Consider the following 26,686-nt stretch of genomic DNA (forward strand, 5'->3'; position numbering starts at 1 on the left):
ATGAGTAAGTCATCAGTAGATAAAAAGATTTTCTAACCAAGTCAAGCTGGTTGCTACTGGCTGCCATTCTCTACAAGCAGCAAGTATTAGGAAGTGCATGCATGCCTCAAGTTCCTCGAATAGTTCAGATACTTCATCTGAATTTAGAAAGTACCAGTCTAGGAAAGAATGCCTTTCATACAGTACAGCTATCTCATAAAATTTTGATTCTGGTCTTTCCAGTTAAAGAAAAACTCCTCTGGATAATATTTAAGTAAAAACAATGACCAAACAGCTAAGCTGTATAAAAACCTTGGCTACTAAATAAACTCGTGTTAAAAAGACCACCATGCATCGTATTGTACAATTATATTTTGACAAATTTATGTGTACTGAAATAATGGATATGTATAGAGATACAAAATAATTTGTTCTGGGCAAGCACAGCCTGGGGGATGGGGAGAGGGGTGTCTTTGTTTTCTTGCTTACTACCTCTTAAGCCATGACAAAACAAACATTTAAGTTATGGGCTCCACCCAGAAATTCCTAAAACAGGGTATCTGAGTACCACATGGGAGAAAAAAAAAATCTCAATTTTTACTTATTTTCTAATACCTCCATAATGGTTTACCACAGAGGACATCAGCAAATCTCAACACTACATTTTCCACTGTCATAAGGTTAAACTACAAAAGTTATGAAGAGAAATGAAACACTGCTACTCAAAGAAGTATAAAATGGAGATCAATGAAACTGATGATTCCAATGTGATTTCACTCAGCCAAGAAAAGTTTAAAGCTATCGGATCCCAAGGTTCAGAGTAAGGTAATAAAACTAAGCTTTTTAGAATCACTTCATGAAGGTCGGGCGCGGTGGCTCACGCCTGTAATCCTAGCACTCTGGGAGGCCAAGGCAGAAGGATCGCTCAAGGTCAGGAGTTTGAGACCAGCCTGAGCAAGAGTGAGATCCCATTTCTACTAAAAATGGAAAGAAATTAGCCAGACAACTAAAAATATATATATATAAAAAAAAATTAGTTGGGCATGGTGGCTCGCACCTGTAGTCCCAGCTACTCGAGAGGCTGAGGCAGGATTGCTTGAGCCCAGGAGTTTGAGGTTGCTGTGAGCTAGGCTGACGCCACAGCACTCTAGCCTGGACAACAGAGCAAGACTCTGTCTCAAAAAAAAAAAAAAAAAATCACTTCATGAAGAAAAAAATAACTGCTAATACAGAAGAATTACCATTAGCATACTTTTAAGTGCCATTACCATTTGAATCACTTCTTTGTGTGCCTAGTTATCATTGCCTGGTGCCCACTGCCCTTGAAAAATCATTTGTGGGAACTTCCAAAGGCCTAAGAAGATGACGCCTTCCTTGAGAAAAGATGTCAATTTACTTCTATTGGGCAACCAGCAGCTTACCAGTGAGAACCTTATTAAACCAAACTCAGGGATTAAGGATCTACACTTGATGTATGGATTTGGCTACAAGCCTGCATCATAGCCAGTATGTGGCCTCAGCTTCTTTGAGACAAGCTTTTTATTTTCCTTTTGACCCTTCCCTGCTCTGTGCCAAGACAACTTTCCATTTACAATGGGCAGGCATAGGTTAGTTCCCTTCTGAGGGTGTAGCCTTTTGGAGTTCCGGGTTAATGTGGGACGGGTCTCCTATTAGAAAATCTACCTTGGGTGAGCCCTAGGTCTTTCCTTCAATCTTCCTCTCACCCTATTAGGTGGTGAAATCAAAGGCAAACGTCGTTTTGGTTTGCCAGGACTGCCCTTACCTCTATGGATTCTGGCTTTTCCTCAAACACTGGCCTGGCAATTCTCCACTATCCTGTTGGCTCTTCACTTTTCTTAAGTGATTTTTTAAAAATATACTTTTTGTATACTGCTAATAACATTCCCTGCTGTTTTCAGCAGTAGAGTTAGTCTGAATAACTTAGTCCATCATTACTGAAAACAGAAGACCCTTTACACTAAAATCAAGTAAAATATGGGTATATTGCTCCCTATTTTCAAATATTAATTGGCTCTATTTTACTGCCCCAAAATTACTCAGCTCACAGGATTTACAATATGAAATGTACTGCTCTTCTTATATGCTTCTGAAAATGATAACTTAACAGAAGGACAAAATTAGTAAAATTGAAATTCCTTTTATCTTGGGAACATTTTTACATTAAATTTATTAGGCTTGAGACTAAATCAGATTCTTTTGATGTAAATTTATAATCAACTTTCAACTGCTGTGATGAAGTTTTCACCTATATCAGTTTCCCTCTAACAGCAAGTATATTCCTCCTACTATTCTGCTAGTTGTTGTGTACTCTAGAATGGCACATACTAATTTTAACATCAACATTTTAATATTTATAGAAATAGCATACAATTTAAAGCAAAGGAGAATATGTGGACCATACAGAATATTAAAAGGCAAATAACAAAATAGTAATAAAACAACTATGACAAAAGATATTATACTTAATATATAAAAGACCTCCTACAAATCAAAAAAGAATATCCCAACTGAAAATGGATAAAGAGTAATTTACAAAGGAAAAATAATTCACAATGGTAACCCTCACTGATAATTAATAAACACAAGTAAAATCAGTTATTAAACTGGTAAAGCTCAAAGATACACATGCTCACCATGAGTAAGGATTGGGAGACAGAACAGTGATGGTGAGTGTGTAAAATGGAAGAATCTACCTAGAAACCAATTTGACATTAGTTATCAAGATCTGATCATCTTAATTATAGTAAACTACCAAGACATAACAACATACAAACAGATTTACACACCTGCCTACCTCTCCAGCCTCATTTCACATCACATTCTCCCTCACTCCAGCCACTCTGGTCTTCTTTTAGTTCCCTAAAAGAACAAAACTCTTCTCCACATCGGGGCCTTCAAGGATGTAACTGTGCTTTCTACCTAGAATGCCCATGCCTAGGTAATTTCCACCCACCTTTCGGTCTACTTTCCCAGAGAAGCCTCGCTAATTAAAATCAGGTTCTCATGTTACAATCTCTCATCACACTCTTTATGGTTCCTTAATTATACTATCCTAACCTACTGTCACTTCCTTCTGAAAAGTTATCAGTTATAATTATACATTCATAACTATTTGTTTGCTAGGTTAACGCACTCCCCCAACTGAAAGTGCCATTGGGATAGAGACCATCTACTCTGGACACTGACACATCTCCAAGGTTTAGCACAGTGCCAGACACATAGTAGGCACTTAAAAAATATATTTGTTGAGGTAAAAAATGAATGGTGCTTGCTGCAGCAATATTTATGACAAAGCCTCCAAACTCCTCTGTCAAGATATGGATCTGCTCAGCCCTGAGACAGCTGGGAAGAGTGTGGGGCTCCCTGGCTGCCAGGCAGAGTTCACTTAACCAGTGAGCTATACAAATATCATTTTCTACATGTGCTATTATGTGAAAAAGGTTAAGAATGTTATCAATACTCCTTCCTGTTTTAAGTTTGTAAACATCTTTCATTGATACCTTTACTTGTTTTTCCAACCACCTACCCATTATCTTGCTTTTGGAAATATGTTCAAGAACCCATCTAGGCACCCGCTTTGCCTGATCATAAGACAAGGCATGATTAGTGTAACACCTTGTCTCTGTTCCAGTTAAAGGGAATCCAAATTGTCCCAAGAGAGCATTTTCTGCAGATCCTAAAATGAAAAAAAAAGGGGGGGGGGAGACAAAAACCAACAAATAATTAGTGGCTCTTATTAAGAATGAAAGATTATGAAGAAAAGGAGAGGGGTGAGATTTATAAAGGGCTGGCTCAGAAGTCTCATCAACCAGCAGATCTCAGTTTTGCAATTATTTATATGACAAAATAGGCAGTAGGCAAAGTATTGATTTTGCCTATAATCCGTTGTATAGTTATATCAAGATAAGGGGCAGTTATTGCATTAACTTTTAAATAAGAACCTGATCTTATTGATCTTGCACATTAAATTTCCAAATCTCTGCTCCACAAAAAACTTTATTTTTTTTGCAGCACTCAAAGGAAAAACTCATGTCATTACCAGCAATTAGTCATTGATAGGATGGAATGCAAAAGATCTTACCTACTTATTATGGTTTAAGAGTGAGAACAAGAACAGACTTAGTTTTAGTTTTTTAGTGAGACGTGCGCTGTAGCAAGACTGCTAGGTACTGTTTTTCCTATTGGGAGAAACTAAGCACACGTTTAACAGTGAGTCAGTTTCAAGATAACTCTCTCTTGATGCCTTGTCAAATCCAGAACCATCAGAGTAACTGTCTTGCTAAATGCCAAAAATCAAAAGGAGCACGTTAAATTAGCATGTCGGGGGAAAGTTCAAGAAATGAGCATGTGTTCATTTTTTTTGGAGGGGGGATCAAACATAAGGTAACCGTGGTAACATGAGAATTTATATTCTTCGAAGAAGGGACAGCAGGTATCCTTCAACTGCACAATGACAAAATAAGGGCAGTTAACTAATCTACTAAAACTGTGTTAATTTATTACTTCATCCACACTTACCGAATGCCACTTACATACCAGGTATCGTGCTGGTTATACGATGGAGAACAAAACATACACAGTCCCAACTCTTATGGAACTGACAATTTTAGTGGCGGATACACATTAAAACATACATATCATGATAAATAATTTGGGAGGAAACGCGGGGGTGGGGGTGTCTGTGGAGAAAACGAAGATCCCCAGGGAAAGGAAGGGCACGAGGGAGGCAGGCGAGCCGAGAGGCAGGGAAGGGAGGCCGAGCCGGGAGGGCGGACAGGCAGGACACCCAGGGCTGGGCTCGGGCTCCGCCAGCGGTGACAGCTGCGCGGCAAGGACTGCGATTCACGCCCCAGGTAGGAGTCGCGGCGCGAAAACCCGGGCCAGGGAGGGGAGAATGGGCTCACAGACTTACCGGCCGGTTCCCTCACTGCCAACGCTGCCCCAGCGCTCTGATTCCGGAAGAACTGCATAGCAGTGAGCCCGGCTCCTGCGGCTCCCACTACAGCCCCGGCCACAAAGCCACTCAGAAAACGCCGGGAGCCTTTGAGGCGGGAAGCAAGACTTTTGGCAGCCATCTTAACCGAGGCAGCAGCCTTTGACCATAGCGCATGCGCACACCGGGTCTAAAGCCCGAAAGCCAATCGCAACCGCGGGACTAAGATACGCATGCGCAACCTGGAGTTGCCTGGTACTGAGCCTCAGGAGAGGCGAGACCCCGCGCGTTGGCACGCCCAAGCTGAGGGCCTCGCGCGCCCCCTGGTGGCAAACTTGGAGGTCCTGGCGCACCTCCTGCCCTCCATCCTTGGGCCACCGGACGGGGTGATGAGTGGGGATAATGATGACTTGAGGGCTTAGTGGTGTGTATATACAGTCCTGAGAAGAAAATGCCTTTAGTCCTATTTAATAGGTGAGTAAACACTTGCACATGGTTACACTAAGGGCCGAGATTACAACTTGGGTCTGATTTCAAAACCTGTGCCACACTGGATGTCTTCGTGTCACCTGGTTTCAAAATGTCATTGTATGCCAATCATAACTTCTAAAAATAGCTTCATACCTCCTATAGAATGGCTTACCAATACAGTACTCCATGTGACAGACTGCAGAGTTAGACTCCGCACTCAGCCTTGGGGTGTTACTTCAGCTTTCTCGGCTTCGGTTTCCTCTATTAAATGGGTATACTACTAATACTTAGACCATAGGGTTCTTTGAGGATTAAAGGAGATGACACATGTAAAACATTCAGGGAAGTACCTAGGCATGACATTAAGTGCTCTATAAATGTTAATGTTAGAAATTTTGTTTTTAAAAGACTGAGTCTAGCTATGTTACCTGGGCTGGTCTCCAACTCCTAGGCTCAAGGAATCCTGCCTCAGCCTCCCAGGTAGCTGGGGCTACAGACATGTGCCAAGGCCTCCAGCTATCTCGGTAGAATATAAAATCCAGATTACTGACTGCCTCCTGACGAAGGATAGATTACCACTCACAAATAAATGAGTCTTGATTTTGCAGCACAATCTCCAGCATTCCATGTGGACTTAATTCTTTGCAGAACCTTCAAGTTTCCCATTTCTTGGATAAATGGTAGGAATATCTTTCAATTGACCCCCATGATGATTCACTCAGCAGGAGGCCATTTCTAACAACCAACTGAAGAAGTGTAGATATTGTTTGACACCATCAAATAAATACCTCTTGTGAAGTCATGTTGTATAATCCTCTGGGTCTCTGACCCTGATTCATTGAGACCAACCAATCTTCTCTAGGGATTTTGGATCTGGTACTTGATCCAGGTAGCAGAGCTGTGACATATGACACTCCGGCACTGTCTTCAGCTTTGTTTCCTGCTAAGTAGACAAAGGAGCAGATGCATCTGGTCTTGCACTGAGCAACAATGAAAAATGCTGACACAGTGGAGAAAGCCTGCAATGCTGAGACCCCAGCTTCCAAGCCTTCTGAAGCCCATGTACATCCTGCTTTACTCAAGACTTGCCAGGCCATTTCCTCCAGGATCCTTCCAAGTGAAGCCCTCTTTTTGTCCAGTGGTTTCTGTCACTTGCAACTGAGTTTTGGCAAATGCAAGCAGACAACACTGGTATCTGTAGGCTTGAAGGCTACTTCAGCAGCTTCCAACAGAATTTACTAAATACATAGTCACTTAAGTATTTCTCAAGGGCCTCCTAAATGCTGAACATTGTGCTAAATACTAGACAGATCAATGGTAGATAATTTTCCTCACCCAGATCCTCTACTTGCAAATAACTGTGAATCCCACACTTAGTCCCAAGAGATCAAGAATTAAAAGGGCTGCCTGGCTTGCAGTAGGGAAACTCCCTCTGGGCCATTTTGCTCACCTGTAAAATGAAAGGATTGGACCAGTAGTTTTTAAACTGTAATCAGGGGAACTCTTTCATGGGTGTGCTTGAGACTTAAGGAAGTGACAGGAGGGCAAGGTGAATGGCCCCTGAGCCCTCTTCTACTTGCTAACTCACACAAACCTGCTTTTATAAACCAGCTTCTGTGTCAGATTTCTTTGGTGAAAGAAGTTTCACCAGATGACCCCTAAGGTTCAAACTATCAGCTTTTTTAGCTCCAAGATACTCTACCAAAAATGTCAGCCTTTTGTCTTTCCTTCCTTCTCTGTGTTCTTCATTAGGGGTACTCACTAATAAAAGGTGAGCTTTATAAATCTGAAAGAGCAAAAACAAATACTGGACAACTGGTCCCTAAATAAAGGGTTCTTCCATCAAAAAATTTCTCCAGGCCGGGCATGGTGACTCACACCTGTAATCCTGGCACCTGGGAGGCCAAGGCGGGAGGATGACTCGAGGTCAGGAGTTCGAGACCAGCCTGAGCAAGAGCAAGACCCCGTCTCTACTAAAAATAGAAAGAAATTAACTGGACAACTAAAAATATATACAGAAAAAAAATTAGCCAGGCATGGTAGCGTATGCCTGTAGTCCCAGCTACTTGGGAGGCTGGGGCAGGAGGATCACTTGAGCCCGGGAGTTTGAGGTTGCTGTGAGCTAGGATGATGCCACGGCACTCACTCTAGCCCAGGCAACAGAGCGAGACACTGTCTCAAAAAAAAAAAAAAAAAAAAAAAATTTCTCCAGGAATTTTAAGCAGGTTGCTTAATCCTCATAATAAATGGTAAATTAAAAGGCATTAAGCCCACCAGAAGGATTCAAAGCTGGTGTTTCTCTACTTAGGTAAATATTAGTCATAAGCCAAAAAAAAATTTTATAACTGTAAAAAGCAGTAAGATGATTTCTGGGACTTTCCTGTTTTCTTTGTTGGGTATTAAACACCATCACTATTTTATTATTGAGGAACCATGTTTTATTTAGTGAGAATAAGGCAGGGATTCCAAGGCCTGAGACCTGGTTTGCTGATTCTGATCAGGAGTAGGGCCCCATAACTGTATTTTTGAGTAGCTCGGCAAATGACCCTAATACTTAGTGAAGTTTGGGAATGGCAGAGCTTGTATTCTGCAGTAGTTCTGAATACAGCTTATTTTCAAGGCTTCTCTGCTCCACTTTCAAAAACATTGCTCAGGGTTGACTGCAAAAAATAGGACTGGTGTGGGGGGGTGTCTTGGGGATTTGGAAGATATACCCCTGCCCTCCAGAAACCTACCCCAAATCCCAGGACAGTCCACTTAGGAGCAACCAATACTGCCCCCAACTAAGCCTTGGACTTCTAGATAGCAGACAGGGAGAGAGATCTGTGCTTAGCTCCAGCCCTACAGGACCATGGTAGGCTGGGCACTCAGCCATTAACAACTGCATGTATATCAAGCAGGAACTGACTTGAGTCAGTTCCTTGAGTCAGGCTGGGGAATGCCATTTTATTTATTTCTAATTCCCATGGAAAGAAACTTCATTCCCCTGCCCATGTGATTAAGAGAGACAACAAGATTTTTATTATTATTTTATTTTCATATACAAAAAGATAAAACTTGAAATAGTTCTAGATTTTTCCTCCTATTTTTGGGGGTGTGGCTGCTTCTTCACACAGGGGGAAAAACTACATTCACATCGGTTTATTTGAGGACCCAGTGCAGAGTTCAAGCAGCAAAACCCCAATTTAGCAATCTAATTTCAAACCTGACACTCATTTCTAAAATTACCACAGTAAAAAGGAACAAAGATCCACTGCAAATGAATGAACTATGATACAATGTTCTTCCCAAAATTTTTTCATTTTGCAACTGTAATTACACAGATGTCTGCTTTAGGCCATTTTAGATGTGTGTGTGTGTGTGTGTGTGTGTGTGTGTGTATACATATAATATGTATACACACATACACACACACATATATATATATATATAAATCAGCACACTTTTCAAATCCAGACAGGGTAACAGCAACAAGCTTAACTCTGTATATATATTTTTTTAAAAACATGATACTTTAGTATAACTTTTGTTAATTCAGTAGTACAAGCTATTTCTGTTCTACAAAATTTTTATTTTATAGCTACAAGGGTGAAAAGTGACCTACTACATTTACATCTCACATATCCTGGTATACAAACAGTACTTATTGAATTTGAGCCAAAAACTAGAAGTCTTTAGTTTTAGCACTTGAAAGAGCTTCCTCGCTTCTACAGCCTTAAATCATATACTAGTCACATTTCCAGAGTTTTCAATTACTCATAGTTTTAAACTGTGAGAAACAGGTGAATCCAAACTTTTAATTACAATTTATATATACAAGTTAGATAACACAGCTCAATAAGTCTTAGCTATCCATCCTAAGCCCAAAACACACATTCTCCACTAAGTTAGACAAGTCTTAGGGTTTTCATTCTTTTCCTTACAAATAATGTACAAATTAGAAGTAGCTGGTAAAACTGATACATAAGATGGCAAATGAAAGGTGACGTTTTTTGTTGGTTCCAAAACTGTTTCTGCAAATTTTGTACTCTGCTGTGTTCTTTAACTGTATGTCTGTTACATGCAGAAAGCTCTTTTCACAAGAATTGACATCAAACTCGATGTTAAGTTCAATTTACAGTACTGTATGAAGTTTTTCAGATTCAAGGACAAATGTGGAAAAATATCAACAGGTGAAAAATTTGGCCTTTGATGCTATCATTAAGATCATGTCAAATTCACAAGCAGATTCTTTTGTACAGTTGAAAAATGGCATTGTGTGGATTTGTGGCATGGAACTGAAATCTAAAAATATGTTTCTAATCTGTGGTAACTCTCTCCCCTCAATTCTCAAGTACCACTCAATTTTCTTTGTGTTTTTACAGAATTCTAGGAAAAAATGAGAAACAAAAGCCGCTGGCATTTTAACAATTCCTTCCCTCCCTGGCAATCTTAACATTTTCAGATGAGGTCTTCTGAAGAATCTCTAATGATCACTTGCTCCCAGACGGCCTTTCACAATGACATGGACACTTTTCAAATTAAAACTCAGATGTTGCCTAATCTTTCCTACTCTCATCTCTTATTGTTGGTAAAATTTGGATGATTGCATTTTTCCCTAATGGAGAAATTATTTGGCTAAACACACACTTATCTTGTGGCAGTGCTCTGAGAAAACCCCACTTGGGCTGAAGCACTTGCAGGGACTGAAGTCAACAGTCCGCTGAACGGGGCAGAAACCAGAGGGCCGAGTCGGGACCCCTGCTGGGAACACACTGAACTTGGTGTCCCATGGTCAGCAGGACAGCAGGAGGGCACCGGCAGGCAGCCCATGCTCATGTGCCTGAGTTACCACTTTTAATCTTGGTCTGCCATCTATGCTCCAGAGACAAAAATTCAGATGTGGTGACTGCTGGTTAATTAAACTTTTTGAACTGGTAAAAAAGACTCTTTAAAAAATATATATATATTTATTTAAAATACATCAAAATGACAAACAGCCATATCCCGCAAGGCCTAATTTCACAGCAACATATGCTACAGACATCTTCCCAAAATGCACCGTGGGGGATGGTGGGGTTTTTATCCTGCCATTTAAAGGAATGTTCTACATTTGAGCTTTAGTGACTGGAAATAAGTTACAAAGAGTTCATCTTTGGAACTAATTTGCGTGCAAGACCAGCCAATTAAATCACTTTGCCTATTCAGACACATGAGAATACTAAAAATGGCAGAATTCAAAGAGAAACACAGGAAGCACCATTCAGATGACACTCTAGACCCATCCCGCCACAGTGCCATGAAGAGCTTGCCAGAAGCCCTGTTTTCAGTCCTTGGGAAGAGTTTTGCTTTAAAACAAGTTAAGTGCTCACACCCGACAGGGTTCCTGCGTGTGTATGTTCAAAGTCTGCAGTATCAAGAGGACCCAGACGGTGACACTATTCAACATGAGGTCTGAGGTAACTGGTTCATAAAATACCTGGATCACAGAAGTGCGTCCAGAAATTAGAGATGGGAAAAAGGAAAAAGGTAGAGGGTTGGGAGCTAGAAAAGACAAGTAGAAAAGAGCTTACAGCAGTTGCTTTTGGGGGGAGAAAGGTGACAAAAACAAAGGCACAACAGAATTACATTCCAAGACCCGTGGCTAGAGAGCTGAGAAATGTTCTTTTACAGGAAACAGAGAAAGGAGTGATGCGGTTGGTTCCTGGAGTGCTACTAGATCTGCTGGAACTAAATTTATTCCAAGTATAAAATGAGTAAGGTGTAAAACTATACTCTGAACAAGATGAATAAAAAGCACAGCTTGTTTAAAATGACACATTAGGGATTCTCTTGACAAAACTATCCCATCCAGTGCACCTCTGTCTCTGGAGGCAGCAGCCTGAAGCCAGCGGGCAGGTCTGGGGGACAGGCCGTTAGCTGGGCCTCAGAACTGGCCATTACGAATGCCAGGAATAGCTTAATTATTCACTTCTCCTACATCCCGACCAAAAGTCCCACCCAAATAACCATCTATTCTCTGCCCGAAAATAAAGAGGCTAAAATGAAGACTGCTTTCTATATTATGGCAGTGATGCTGAACTCTGTAAGAAAAGCAGGAATCCCTTTGGAGATATCTGAAAGATGCCCTGCTGTTACTGGAGTTCTGAGCTTCTTCAATGCACTCCTGGCTGGCTCGATAGATTAAAGCAGCGAGCCAACCCAACCACTCTGGTCTCCAAAACAGTCCTGACCAGAGAGGACAAAATGTGCCTGGCAGCTGTCATTTCATTTGATCACTATGTCCACATGCCACCCTTTCCCCATTTCTAAACAATTACTCAACTGGATAATTCTATCCCCAAAACTGGATAATTTGGTCCTAGATAATTCAGTTTGGTAGATTATTCAAACCACCAAATCCCCAAAGTTTTTATAGCCTGAATCTTATCTGCATCCCATCCCACCCCAATCTGCACCCCTATACAGTTTCTGTTCCCCCAAACAGCCTCACACAACTACATCCTATAGCAGGAGCTTACAAACTAACTTTTTACCTCAGAACCCTTTGTTCAACAGAAATTTCAGGAAGAAGAACAAAATGTAAAACACACTGCAGGCGCCTCTCGCCTCTCCCAGCCCCTGTCCTCCCTACCCACAAAGAGCAAAGCTGAAGCATTACTGTCCTATACAGCCACAAGTGGAGTTTTGGCCAAAGAAGACCCATAAGTTGACAGCAGTCTGCCAGTGTATCACAAGAATCCATACAAGTGCTACATAAGAGTTCCACGCCACTCATGCTCCAGTGTACATTTATCTTGAAAGGTAAAGCTCACTAGCTCTGACTACAGAATCATTCAAACTCACTAACTTTATAAAAATAATCTGTGGTATAAAACAATCTCTGCACTGTGTAGAAGAAATTTATCAGGTGATATAACTAAATATATATGTAGAGCTATAGATTTTTTAAAGTAAAGTTTCAAGTGTCCCGTTATCTATTATACAACCTACCCTTTTATTTACAGTGGTAACAACATTCCAATGCAAACATGATTAGGAGAGTCAAGGAATGGGTCCATACCCAACAAACAGCAGAAGTTCCAGGACTCAAGACAGAACTCACCCATTCGCAAAAAAATCCATCCTCACCTTCCTGAAAAACTAACTCATGGGTGATATCCTAACTGTGAGCTCAAAAACATAAACTCTGCAAGTAAATGTTAACATTTTTCTCTAGATGTCCAAAATAGCCCACACGTTTGTATAATCTATTCAGTATACACATACAGTCAGGTGTATATTTCTTTAGTGTCCTGTGGTTAGTCTACAGTAGTTCTGAGAATTGCCTAGGCCCCAGACAATCCAAAGACACTGCAATGTGGGGCCCATCACAACAAACTGGCATTTAGAGAATACGTATTTTAATTCTTGAGGAACAACCACTTCTGTTTATCTCTATGAGCTGCCATAGGAGCAAATATACAATCACTGGTTTTGGCACTACAGGGTTACATGAAGTACAGCAAGCAAAAAGTCTTGCTTCATTCATACCTGGAAGATACTGTCAGGAAAATGTAAAAACTCGGTAAAAATTTAAATAATGGTAAATTCTTCAAATTCAAATTCTTATCCAAATCAAAATTTACAATGGACCCAACATGAGCATAAAACAGGAACATTCAAAATATCCCACTAGATAATTTGGACTTTTATTTGTTGATGGGCCTTTTGAACCCACTGTTTAAAAAAGTTCTTGAGTCAACTGGTTTCCAAAGGAGTGTTTTAAACTTCAATTTCCTTTTCCTACAAAATGAAATCATTATATCAAAAAGCTTTTCCAAGCCTTCTAAAGGTTTGGGATACATTCATAGGTAGATTGCTGGTTACAAATCAACTACCCGGAATCTTACAACTACGTGTATAACCCTGAATTCATTAAACATTTACAAATCTAGACTGAGAAGATATACAGTTCATCAACTGAATTACTGGGCCTGTTTATCTAAAACATTATATCAACTGAGACTTAAACCATCATTACTAGGTTGAACACATGAGGTGCTGAGTATTTTATTAGTTTTAGCTTTTGCAAACAGCTAGTGACCAAAAAGAATTCATGTCATCCAAGTGACAAGGAGAAAAAGCCACCTTAACCTCTTCCCTTTCCAGCTGCTCCCCAAGGATGGGAAGTAGATGAACAGATTCACTGTGCTTCTTAAAAAAGTGTGGTCTGATGCCCCTGAAATCTGAACCAGACCTGGCTATCTCTCCAAGGTGTGCCATCAAAAACCCAACAGGCTGAAATTACTGAGACTGAAGACCAAATTGGGTTAACTCCTGGAAACTGTTTTCCAATTTAGATACTTTTCTAGTGAGCAAAGTTATTGAGAATAATGACTGGCTATTCAACTTCTAGTACCCATTCTAAAAATTTACATACTTATTGCTTACTATATTATTTAAAAAATCAGCAAATCCTTGTATTAGTAATAGGTGCTGGGAACTTTACACTGCATACTGAAAAAGGCAAAATTCTATTTGCAAGAGGGCCATCGAGTCCTGCCACCCTTATGGCTCAGAGTGCAGGGACCATGTGATAGGCTTTTGGAGCCACACACAGCAATGGGGGATATTCAATACACAGTTGGGCTCACCACCACACACAGCACATGGAGGACATTCAATACACAATTGGGCTTGCCACCAAGGAAAAGCCCCACACATAGCCCAGGTACCCATGGAAGAGCAGAAGGACACAGGGAACAAGATGTGGCCAACTGGAGAGAAAGGCAACAGAGCAGGACTGTAGGATCAAGTGCTTTGCTTTTTAAAGCATCAAGCCATGTCAAGAGGGTTGGCCTGACTCCTTGGGGCAATGGGAGAACTATCCTGGTGGCCTCGAGATGAGAAACCCTTCCTTCTGCTGAGAGTATGTGAGAAAGAGGCTCCAGCCTCCTGAAGATGTTCAAGGCTGGACAAAGCCCTTGTCATTCTGCGCAAACACCCCCCAAGTCCAGACAGGATGAATGCAGAGTCAAAATCAGCTGGTACATGTGGTTAAGCCCTCTCCAGGCAGGAATGATCCCCCTAGGTCCCTATCCAGAGCTGACAGGACAGGAAGGCCATGCTGGACAACAAAGGCTGATGATGCTCACCGTTTTCCCTTTCTCCCAAGAATGGCCCATATGCAGCCCCTGCCCTTGAGTAACTCATTCAAAGAAGGACTCCTGCTAGAGATCAATGATCCCAGGGGAAAACCCAGCTCATGTCAGGCCAGGATGGCTGGACTCTATGTCCACAGCCTTCCCTGATGCCCCATCATTGAGACCTCTCTGCAGGACATTGCAACATAATGGCCTTTGGCCTCACTTGCTTTCTCCTTCTCTTGTTCATTCTTGGATTTCTCTAGCTAGGGATGACGTCCCACAGTTTTCATGGATGTTTTCAAACAATGTTCTCCCCCAAGGCCCATCCCTATAGCCAGGAATCTGCTTGGATGACAGCACACCAGGAAGGAAGCAGAAAGGATCCTTGGCTATTTCTCTCCCTCGACTTGACCCCCGCCCACCCTGGATGGGACAGCCCCTCCCATGGGTAGGAAAAAGGATGCCAGGCCAGTATTGGACAGTTTGGGGTCCAAAAAAAAAAGGTAGCAATTATCTGAGCTCTCCAGAAGAGGATGTCGCATGAAGTCCCTGTGGAGAAAAGCACAGGCAGAGCCAATAAACGCAAACCAAGGCTCTAAGTGGCTCACTCCTCAAAGAACACATGACAGCAAACGAATACTTTATCTGCGGCAAAAGGCCCACCTAGGCTCCCAGAAACATGCCCTGAAAGTAAATCACCCACCATCTTCTAGCCATCAGCAACCAGTGTTCTACTGATGGGTGCATTTTACACCATAGCATGAAGGGAAAGGCAGCCTGAAGCCCAAAGAACTGGCACACACCCCCACTCCCACCCCAACTCTCCCTTCTCCCTGGCCACACCAAACAAGTACCATCTCCTGATACTTCATGCTGACAGCAAGACCCCATTGGGATGTTACAGCAGCTTGGTGCAGAGCTGGCCAAGAGGGAAGCCACCCAGAGAAAAGATATGCAGGCCTACCCTGTCTGTATTGTGTCCTGACTGAAAGTCCCACACCAGAAACACAGCTCAACGCTCCCTGGGCCTGGCCAAAACTTCTGACAAGGATCAAGCCAGCACACAAAAGAAAAATCACCCAGAAGGGCTGGGGTTAAGTGTTCAGCACTAGATAGGACCAGTGATCTGATTATTCCTGCAGTAAATCTGCTACATTTGTTAGTGGTTTGTTTCTTCTGAGGGCAAAAAGTAGAGATGCCTGCACTGCCTGAGGAGAAAGCTAAAGAAATTACATATGGCACTTTTCAATAAATATTTTAAAGCTTCTTAAAAAAATGAATGGAAAAGGAAAGCAACTGCTGTAAGGCCTGTTTTGCTGTTAAAAATTATTCCAAGGGAAGAAAAATACCACAGCACAAAATCAGATAAAGAAAGAAAGAAAGAAAGAAAAAAAAGACAATATAACTTACCAACACAAAAATACCTATCCTTGTAACCACTTGGCCAGCCGACATTTTGACCCATGAAGCAAAAACTGATCTCTGAGAGAGAAGCCAACTTATCCTCCCACAGCACCCTGTGCCCAAACACCCAGAGAAAAGGACAGCCCACACAGTAGGCCCCAACGCTGTCCACAGCATGCTGAGAGGGGAACAGATGCCCGAGGCATGGGCAGTGCCCTCTTACACGGCAGACTCCAAGACTGGCCAAGGCGAGACCCCTTCACTCCCAGACAAACTGCTCCAGCAGACTGCCCCAAGCCACCGTGCAGATTCACAAAGGCACCACGGATCTCTTCCAACACTGCTGCTCATTTGCTGAAAAATTAAATCTCAAAGTAAAATTACCTCAAGTGGGTCTAAGGGCCACAGTTTTACCAAGTTAAAGTGGGGTTACTTGTCATTCTGAACACCGACCCATCAAATAATGGGAAATATCTGAAACTCCAAAAAACCCAAGAGGAGGCAGCCCTCTTCAGTTCTCCCCCAAGTCAACCTCTCCCCATCACCCACCAACTTGCCTACCCTCAAGATTAAGAGATGCACTGTTTGAAAATAAAATTATCTAAAGAAACTAGAAGGCAATGCCTTCACAAACAAGAGTGATGAATGCCCAGACTCGGCCCAAACAGCCAACCTACAGTTGATGACAATTATTTACAAGGGGGTGTTATCAAACAAAAATGGTAGCACTCCCTAAAAGATGCAAACTTTTTTTCTTTTTCTCTATTTCTTTTAAACTTCCTTGTCATAAAAGCCAACTTACATTAAAATATAGTTACTACAAGACAACACAACTAACAAAATATATAATAAAACTTACACAAGTAGAAAATTCTGAGGTATTTCTGGTTTGAGGTGATCTGTGGTCGTGAAGTTTTAATTCTTTTACTTTTCAAAATTTAAACCTTGGAAGCCACATAGCAAAGCATGTGTATGTGTGGACATGTGTGTTTTGTTTAAAAAAAAATTTAGCATGTTTTATAAGTTAAAAAAAATTCAAATGTTGAAACAGCAGCATTAGGAACATTCACTGACTAGAGCAAGGTTATGGCATAATAGAAAAACAGTTTTTTAGAATATGCACCACTTTGAGGGGTCTGGAGAAAGCTGTGTCCACGAGCCACAGAAAGGGGATGGTAATGTCACCACAAGGGGCAGAGCCAGAGCTGCAGGACTCTCAAGGTTCCCAGCAAGGCAGGCCTTCGTGGGCCCTGCCAGGAAATCCTCTTCTCCCACCTGTGCAGGGCGCCCCCTGTGGGCATTTCCCTGAACTTCTCCAAGAGGAGACAAAGAATTTCAACTTTTCCTCCACTAAAGATATTTACAGCATCGTGTCTTATGAAGAATGCCTTCACTAAACTGTGATGATTTCTACCCTCACCTACACTTAAAATTAGGGCAAAACCCACATTTCATCCTATGCCCAAGCCCAAGTCCGTGGAAAGAAATGAGTCAGGCCAGAAGGTGTGGGTCAGGGCTGCCCCTGCTCTTAGACTTTCTCCAAACCCCACTCTTGCCGTTAATGCTCGGCCTCCACAAGGTCCTTCCCCTCGATTCCTGGTTACCTGAGAAGTAGCCTCCGTAACAAAGGATGTTGCTCCGGATGTGCCCGAGTCCAGTGTAGCTCTGTTCCAAACCCTACCCCCAGCACCGTCCTCTCTTTCCAACTCCAGTCCAAACCATCCTTATCCTCGCGTTTTTTCTCGGTCAGGACAACACCCGTTAGATCCGTGAAAGACGCATCTGCTGTTTCTTAAGCTCACTAAAACAAAATAAAATGGGAGGGGGGGATGAGGGCAGAGGGGAGAGGAAACTCCTCTTTTGAGGAAGGTATGTTCTTATGTAACAGTCTTCAAAGGTTCCTCTAGGTAGAGTTTGCAGCATTAGGTTTCCTAAGACAGGAGATGGGTTTCTTTGTGTCACAGATTCTGAGACGACAAACAAAGAGAAGCGGGAAAAATGAATCCCAAAGGACAGGAGGTGGCTGAGGCTCTTCAGCATGGCGCTGGTTCTGCAATCACAGCTCAGCACCTCAACGCCTGCTGACATGTCCGCTGTTTGCGATACAGTAGAGCAATATGCTGGTAAAAACTGATCCAATCCAAAAAATAATATTAATAATAATAATTATAATAATTATAATAATAATAAAAAGTCAAGGTAAAATAGCAGCTGCATTTTATGTGTTTGTTGGTTTTATGGGATTTCCAAAACAAAACCCAACTTTTTTTTCCTTTTTTCTTCAGATCCACTGAGTCTGGAGAGACACTCATGTCCTGGGCTTAGATGCTTGACTCTTTAGGGGGCAGGTCCACATTGGTGACAGAGGTCACCAGGGAGACAAGACAGTCCGAGGTAGTGCCGTTGACCGACCTCCGGATCAGGGACACCCGCTCCTCCACACAGCCCGCAGACAGGCGAGCCTCAGCATCATGGTCCCAGCACTCCTCGATGGTCACACAGAGCTGGGCCAGGCCCTGAGCAGCATTGGGGAGAGGGGAAAGACACCTTTGTTAGAGGCCCTCAGTGAGGACAAGCTTGGGGGACAGAAAACTTGATGATATTCCAAGAATCAGGCAGAGCCCACCAGCCCCAACCACAGGGGCAATTCCACTAGCAGGAGCCTGGGGAGAAACTTCAGGAATCAGGATGCCTTCCTTCCTAGCAGTCACCATCTTGAGCCTACTGACCTCCCTCCACAGCCCCAGGAAAGGTTCAGTGAACCTCAACATACATGGGGCAGGGGGGAGCCCAGGTTTCTTCCTAGGGCAGACACAGCTGCTTGCCTTAGAGCAGCAATATTCAAACAAAATTTTATGCAGAGCCCAAATCATACAAGGGCACAAAATGTAGCGGTTCCTCTCTTACTCCCCACAGCCCCTGAGACACCTCTGTATAGTCCAGGGGAACATGGCAGACTTTCTCTTTGTCCCATTCCCCCTTGATCTCAGGTTCCTGCCACATGCGGAGGATTCCCTTTTCCACTCCACTGCAGAGTCACCTGCACCCAGGCCCCTCACCGGGTGCTTCAGCCAGTGATCCTTAATGGTGGGCCTCATCTTCTTGTGCACAACCACCTCCTGCAGCTCCTCCAGTGAAGGGTGCTGGCCAATCTCTTCCTCAAAAGGCAGCATGTACTCATCCACAGGTCCTAGGGGTGAGAGAGAGCCTGGTATGATCACCTCCAGGTCCCGCTGCTCCCTAACCCCCATGTAGGACGCCCAGGGCTGCCATCCTCCTCACCATCTGCAGCCTTGCAGCGAGACACGAGCTCCCACAGCACCAGCCCCATGGCATACATATCAATGCGCAGGAAGGCATCTCTCTGGAAGTTGATGGCTCCCTCGAGCACCTCAGGGGCCATGTACCGTCTCGTGCCCACCTACATGACAGAGGAAGGCAGGGTTTACAGTGACTGGCCATGCACAAATGCACACACACCTGGGACATGGGAGCTATGGCCTGTGCACACCAGATGGGGGTAATTCAGAGCAGGATACCAGTGATGGCAAGCCTTGATTGATCACATTCATGACAGAGTTATGAGAGATTACACCATGAATTATACTTTGATGATAATTATAAAACATCATACACTCACAGTAACAGTAATCTAAAATGGAACTGTTACCAAATTACTACAGCAATACCACAAGGCGCTACACAGATAAAGCATATTTTACTGAGATTTAGACCAAAGACAAAGGGGGAAGGAGAACACTTAAAAATATTAACAGTGATTATTTTAGGATGATTTGCTAAGTTTAATTTTTAGTCACTTTTTGTAAGTTCTTGGTTTGGATTCTTACTACATTTCTTTCTGTTTTATCTTGTTTAATAATTATTAATACAACTGAAAGAGAAAAAGAGAAAGACTGAGACTACAAGGACGAGAGTCCAAAACTCCAATGGGGAATCTCTACGTTCCTAAGCTGACTGACCTGGGGAAGCTACCCTGCCCTCCAAGCCTTGGTTTCCCCACTGGTAAAACAGGAGCATTATTCTCTGAGTTCTCCGACAGCTGTGAATTCACCCAGTGACCCTCACCAGAAGGGCAGAGAGTACACCCTGGGCTAGCCCCTCTCTTCTTCACCCTCCATGAGGCTTATTACCTGCCCATGGGTGTCCCCTGGAGGTTTCCCTGGCTCAAACCGAACAGCCAGGCCAAAGTCAGCCAGCACAGCCGTCAGGTCGCTCTTCAGCAATACATTCTTGCTTTTGAAGTCCCTGTGGAAACAAGTGGGCCGAGATGAAGCTGAATATCATGGTCCAGCCTAACCTGCTCCTGAACATCTTGTTCCCAACGTACTAGAGTCTGTGCCCTACGGCCCGCAGACCAGGCCATCCCACCCTATCTAGGGTTCAGGCTCTGCACCAGACTACAGAGGTGAAGCTGCACAGGCACGTAGCTTCAGCAGCCCACAACAGGTGTGGGAGCCCCTTACTACACTTCAATGAAAGGCTTCCACCAGGGTTGGCAAAGCAATACCTACCCCAATGGCTAGGCAGACCCTGTCCCAGTCCCCACAGTATCAAAGCCAGCCCACACATTCTCAGAGGTGTTGGCGACAGGAACACTGTATAGGATTTGAGTTTTTTTTCTGGGAAGAATTTGCAATATTTCGAATGTGAATGAGAACAGGAATTTAGTGTTAGCTTGCCCAGGATCCTGCAGAGGCCCCTGAGGGGCTCAAGCTCACCATGAAGGCAGGGAAGAGCAGGGCCTGGAATTTGAGGTTCATTCCCCTCCCTCACAGTCCCAGAACCAGACTAAACCAGTCTAAGTTACTCAACTTCTCTGTACTAGTGTTCCTCCATCTGTAAAACACAGCTGTGAAAGACAGAACCTATCTCAAAGGGCAGTAATTGGTGTTAAAAGAATTGGTATTTCTCAAGTGTTTAGAGCAATGCCTACCACTAAGCAAGCACAACAGTGATAACTTTATGCCATGTCTTATAAAATGTGGTTCAAGGACCCCAGAAGGTCCCTGACACTGCTTCAAAGGGATGTGCAAGGTCAAAATTATTTTCATAATGATCTATTATTTGCCTTTTTGCTCATTCTTTCGTGAGTATAGAGTTTTCCAGAAGCTTAATGACATGCAGTATAATCACTCTGTCAGCTAACAGGGTGTGTATGTGTGCTTTAATATAGCAAATATCAACAGACATAACCCACGTATACAAACGTCATTTCAAGAGTAAAAGGAGTCCTGACCAAGAAGTTTGAGAACTGCTGAGCCATCTCTCCTACTAAAGCAATGGAGTCAGCACTTCATGTGACCATTAGAGGGCATCAGAAAACCAGCTCGGGCGGCCACACCATTCCCAGGACACAGGTGGAAAGCCAGGGTTTGTGCCCAGAGGCTTCTTACACACTGCAGGCAGACTAAGCATGTTCGGTGTTTAACAAGTTGAGACATCCCTGGACTCTGCTCTCACCCACCAACCCTCTCTGCAGCTCCAGGCCAAGTACAGGGAAGGTACCTGCTAACCCAGTTACCTGTGGGCAATAGACGGCTTGTGGCCCTCGCCACGGCACCAGGGCACATCCTCATGCAGGTATGAAAGGCCTCGTGACATCGTCTCTGCCACATGACACAGTTCGTTCCATGTGATGATGTTCCCCTTGAGGTAATCCGTGAGGGAGCCCTAAAAGAAGGTAGCACAGAACTTGGGCACAGGCTCTGGGACCCAGCCCCAGGGAAGGATGTCTCAGTGGGCTAGTGGCTCCTTTCCTGGGAGGCTATAATCGATAGATGAGGCCAGGAAGGGGTACAGGGTCAGAGGGCGGCAACCATGGAGTCACTACTCTTATCGTAAGAATTTATCCCAGAGTTAGAGGTTCTTATTGTAAGACCACCTATATCCACACCTATGGCAGGGGTCCCCTTATTATGGAAGGCCACCAAGGACACCATTCCCTCTCCTCCTGGAGTCCATTCTGATGACTCTGGCTCACCTTGTCATGGAAGGCTGTGATGAGCCACAGCTCCACTTCGAGGTTGGAGCCTCGCTTCTCAGCGGCGATGAACTGTAGCAGGTTCTCGTGTTTCATGCCAGGCGTGCTGAAGATCTCCCGTTCACTCTGCCATGACTGCTTGTCCTGAGGTGGAGCGGCAGCTCAGCCCTGCTGCAGCTACACTGCTCTACAGCAGAATGGCCACCCTCACCTCATTCCCCACCCCTAGCCTCAGCATCTGTAAGGGACCCTGGAGAAGAATGGGACTGAGGCAGGCCCTGAAGCACTAGGCCAACAGTGATCCCTGAGATCACTTCAGGCCAGCACCTTAATTTACAAACAGGGCCAATGATATCCAGAGATGGGGAGTGAGTGGCCCAGCATCACCCAACAAATAAGAGGTAGAGCTAGGCCCGGCTCTGCTAAGTGCCCTGGGCAATTGCTTGGGGTGGCCTGGTGTCCAGGGCCTCTGAGCAGAATCTGGTATCTAATGTCAAAAACAAAACCCTGGAAACCAGAGTTAATCAGGTTCTGCAGAGCCCTACCCTAGCACTATGATAAAATTTCACTGTTGCATGAAATCCACCACCAAGAGCAACGTGAGCAACCACTCCCAAAGAGGCTTATTTCTCTCTCACCCCACCTTGTGGGCTTGGATTGCCCTAGGGCAGGACAGGCTCTAGCTCAAAGCCAGAGTGGGTGTGGATGACCTGGAGCCCCTCACTCACTCACCTGGAGTGGGAAGATCTTGACAGCCACAAAGTCATTCATGAGCTGGGCCTTCCAGACACAGCCAAAGCGCCCCCGAGCCTTGATCTCCAGCAGCTGCAGTGGCTTCAGGCCCACTAGAGGGGATGGGGGTGGAGGCCCGGGGTCCTGGGAGAGAGCAAGGGCTTATTAATAAAGTCTGCCTTAGCCTCCCTACCTTTACCCTTACCCTGTCCCAAGTCAACACTGTCTCACCTCATGGATGTCCACATGGCCATATGGGGGTTTGCGATGCCGGTACATCCAGAAGGCCAGCAGGACGATGAGAGAGAGGCCCCCAATGGGCAGCAGCGAGTAGGCCAGCACCGTGAGCAGGGTTGGGGCTGTCGGGGGTGGCTCGTACGTGACTAGAGGACACACGGAGCCCTGTGTCACACAGCCCGCCCACTGCCATACTGCCAGAGCCAGAAGAGAGGGCCCCGTAGCCACTCCCCACCCAATATAGGAGACGAGAGCTCTAGGCTAAGGAGAGACCCAGTCTGCCAGGTCAGGGCCCTCTTCCCCCAGCCTCCCTCACCTTCTGGGCTCCCAGCCTCTGGCAAGTGGGTGAAGCGCTCGTTGCAGAAGTTGCCTTCACAGCAGCAGAAGTACACCTGGGGGTTCTCCTCAGTGGCCACACACTCCTGCCTGGAGGCACAAAGTTTTCCATATACCCCTCACCTAGGGGATACCCAGCCAAACCCCTCCCAACAGACACAGCACCTCACAGGCAACATCCAGGGACAATGTGAACCTACCTCCCCTGAAGTATGACCCAAAGCTGAAGAGGGACGGCCAGGAGTCAACACTCACCGAGACCCCTCCTCAAGGCTTAGGCAGGGCAAACAGGATTACATAAGCGCTTGAGGCCCGGGCATCACCTCAAGAGCTCCTTTCTTGCTATTTCGCTCCCACTCAGACATCCTGAAACCCATAAGGCCCAGGGGGCAGCGTAAGCACAGGTGGGCCCAAGAGGATAGGGTGACCCACAGGGTACCTGTCGTAGCAGTTGAAGTCGTCCAGCCAGCAGCCCTTCTTGACGAGCTCGATGGTGCCAGAGCTGTTGCGCCAGGAGGCGTAGCAGTGCAGTCGCTTGTCCTGCTCACCCTCACAGCGCTCCAGGCCGCTCTGGTTGGTACGCTCCAGCTCCCAGTTGGCGTTGTAGTAGATGCACTCCCGGGTCTCAGCCTCCCCGCGCCCGGAACCTGTGCCCCCAGGAGACAGAACCACTGAGTATGCTCCTGGGGCTGTCACCCCAAACTCCTGCTCCCAGTCCTGGGTGTCAGGCCACCCTGAGGGAAGGAGGCTGGGTGGTGAGGGTCACCAATCCCTCTGCACTCGATGTGGGACCCAGGCCACCTATCCAAAACCTCTTATCTTATTGTGTGCCAGCCAGCAACAGCCCCCATCTCACTTTTCCTATTCCAGCTGCCCCTAGGCCCAAGCAAGAGTGAAGAGGCAGGAAACCTAACGCCACAGAAGGATGGATAAATGGCTAGGCAGACTGATGGCCAGATGCACAAAAGGGAGCACCAATAAGGCCTGAGCCTCCTGCCTGAGGCAACGTCCCCAAGGCAGCAGAACTTAATGAAGGGGCTCTCAAAATCCCAGTGCACATCAGAATCACTGCACATGGGGCGGGGGCGGGGGCGGCCAACAGTGTTTATTAAAAATACGTATTTCCAGGCCCAGTCCAGACCTATCCAATGGGAAAAGGGGCAGAATCTGTGTTTTTAACCACTTCTGTCTGTCTTGGGTGGTTGTGATACAAACCTCAAGGACCACCTGGAGGAACTACAAATGGGGGTGGGTTCCTGCTGCTCCTTCCTCTGCCCACCCCCTGCTCACCACAGCCCCCCAGGGACAACAGCAGGTAGGCCTTCCACAACTCTCTGCCCAGACTCCAGTGTCCCTTCCACCCCCAACAACACAGCTGGTGCCCAGCGAGGCTGGAGAACAGGGTGAGGAATCAGGCCTGCTGTACAGGCTAAGGCTCCCAGAGTCTCCAAGGGGAACTCGTGCCTTGGGAGGGCTAGCTGGTGGCTCAGCTGCAATTATTTATCATCCTCCCGGCTGGGTTGGGCTCCTTACAACCCTGGGCACTCCCCATCTACTCCTGAATCCCCTTTTACCCCCTGCAGAAGTGCCATCCAGGTGGACAAACACTTCAGCCTCCAACCGCCCATTCACCTTCCTCCAAACATGGCCTCAAACCTTCACCAAATCCATCTTCCTCACCATCCCCTAGAAAACAACCCCCAGTCCCAGCCCCAAATCTGCCCCCACTGTCCCCATGAACCCCATAGCCCTGTGATCAGAAAGAGTATGGAGATATCAAAGGAGGTTTTGTCTGGGAGAGCCCTGCCATCGCCCCTTTACAGGACGCCCACAATGGAGGGAGGCGGCGGCGCTGCCAGAACCCCACAAGAAGAAATCAGCACCAAGCTTCCACCCATGATCTCTGTGCTTCTCAAGCTGACTGTGGGCCAATGACTGGGCACCATCCCTGGCCAGTCTCCCCCTACAACTATTCCCACCCTAGGCAGAGGGAGGGGTCAGAGTCAATCCCATAGAAGGACAACTAGCCAGCCAGCCCACCGCAGCCTGAAAGGTTGGCTAGAGCTGCAAGGAGAAGGAACCCTGTCCAGACCGTGGGGAAGTGCAAAACGTCTGAATTCGAGCACAGCCCCAGGACTTCCTCAGCCTCCTCTCCACCCCCATCAGTGGCCTTCATGAGCAAAGAGCGTGATTTCCCAGAGTACACCCCAGGGAGAAGGACACTGACTGGTTGTCAGGAGGGAGATGTCCTCACCACAGGAGTGGCCATTCTTCAGTCAGACCCCACCCCTTCTGCACCTCCTTGCAGTGATAGGAGGCTTCTTCCAGGGGGATCTGACTGGGGCAAGCAGCAAACCTCAAGGCTCCAGATAGGACCTAGGTCAGGATGTCACCTGACCCTCATCTGACCAGATCCTCCTACAGGTAACCCTGCAAAACTGCAGCCTTGAATTCACCAGATTTCAAATCCTACTCGGACATTTTGCAGCTGTGTGACCCTGGGCACAGGACCTAACTACTCAGTGAAAGGGGATAATAACGGTACCTACCTTCTAGAGTAGTTGTTAAAGTGCATTAAATGAGTTAATGCACTTTAAGAGTGGTTAGAACAATGCCTGGCACGTTAGCTATTATACTAGAGCCACACCCCTCCCTGCTGTCTAGACAATCCTTCACAACACAAGCCCCCTGTAGGGCCCCGGTCCATCAAGTCACACCAGGCCTACAAGAGCTTTGTACTCAGAGCCCTATGTGACATTCCGTGCCCTTCCCACACCACACCCAGGCTCTGCTCCCAGCTGGAGACCCAGGGGCCTCCCCCCTCCCCCTCTCTCCTCCCTGGCTCTCACACACTCAGCCATTTATAACTTCTGACAATATTCCAACCATAAGGCCCTACCCAAATAACCAGGGAGCCAGGGCACCCATGCACAGGAGGCTCCCCCTGACCCACAACCCACTCACCCAACCTGGCAGGAGAGGAAGCCGAGCTTCCAGGATGGGGGCGCTTGCTGCCTCAGAACTCTGAGGAGAGTATGCCCCCCAGACACCAGAACAAGGGGCTTGCTACATACCTGAGCCACAGCCAACCCAACCGCTGGCCTCCAAAGGAACCAGGTATACAAGTGAAAGTGTACCCAGGAGGCAGTCCCTATGCTCTAAGGGGCACACCCTGCCAGAAAGAAGTCCCCAGTGCTCCTCAAACCTTACGTCCAGGCAGGTCAGAGAAAATACCACTCCCAGATATATACCTCCCTCCATACACACACACACTCTATGTGCAGACTCCACTCTGAACCAACAATCCAGGTAGCAGGACCTACAGAGACCAGTTTCAATGCTCAAGGACGAGCACTTGGGAGGTCGAGCACTGGGAGGCTCTTTTCTCTTCTGAAGCACCTCAGTCCAGTGGACCTTGGATATACCCTACTATGCCCTGGGGAGAAAAGGGGGCAATCCCACCAG

At 45.5% G+C, this 26,686-nt stretch overlaps 2 protein-coding genes across 4 annotated transcripts in view; both read right to left on the reverse strand.

Annotated features, from left to right (window-relative positions):
• Positions 1-5,108, reverse strand: part of EXOG (exo/endonuclease G) — a 47,879-nt gene extending 42,771 nt beyond the window's left edge. Inside the window, exons 1-2 of one of the 3 annotated variants that reach the window (XM_045536491.1) lie at positions 4,913-5,080; positions 3,527-3,676 (exon numbers count right to left, since the gene is read on the reverse strand). In XM_045536491.1, coding sequence (XP_045392447.1) covers positions 3,527-3,676; positions 4,913-5,075 — 313 coding nt within the window. In that variant the 5' untranslated portion in view covers positions 5,076-5,080. Of the gene's footprint in view, positions 1-2,633; positions 2,694-2,786; positions 2,806-3,526; positions 3,677-4,912 lie in introns of those variants that run through there. The other 2 variants (XM_045536481.1, XM_045536499.1) reach the window with 2 other exon arrangements.
• Positions 5,109-18,127: 13,019 nt separating this feature from the next.
• ACVR2B (activin A receptor type 2B) overlaps positions 18,128-26,686 on the reverse strand; it is a 28,559-nt gene continuing 20,000 nt past the window's right edge. Inside the window, exons 2-11 of the mRNA XM_045555679.1 lie at positions 23,661-23,868; positions 23,202-23,311; positions 22,880-23,031; positions 22,649-22,792; positions 21,917-22,060; positions 21,458-21,606; positions 20,067-20,181; positions 19,198-19,336; positions 18,975-19,105; positions 18,128-18,431 (exon numbers count right to left, since the gene is read on the reverse strand). Of these exons, the coding sequence (XP_045411635.1) occupies positions 18,237-18,431; positions 18,975-19,105; positions 19,198-19,336; positions 20,067-20,181; positions 21,458-21,606; positions 21,917-22,060; positions 22,649-22,792; positions 22,880-23,031; positions 23,202-23,311; positions 23,661-23,868 (1,487 nt within the window). The 3' untranslated portion in view covers positions 18,128-18,236. The remainder of the gene's footprint in view (positions 18,432-18,974; positions 19,106-19,197; positions 19,337-20,066; positions 20,182-21,457; positions 21,607-21,916; positions 22,061-22,648; positions 22,793-22,879; positions 23,032-23,201; positions 23,312-23,660; positions 23,869-26,686) is intronic.

This window comes from Lemur catta, chromosome 1 (assembly GCF_020740605.2).
Source record: "Lemur catta isolate mLemCat1 chromosome 1, mLemCat1.pri, whole genome shotgun sequence".
Taxonomy (NCBI): Eukaryota; Metazoa; Chordata; class Mammalia; order Primates; family Lemuridae; genus Lemur; species Lemur catta.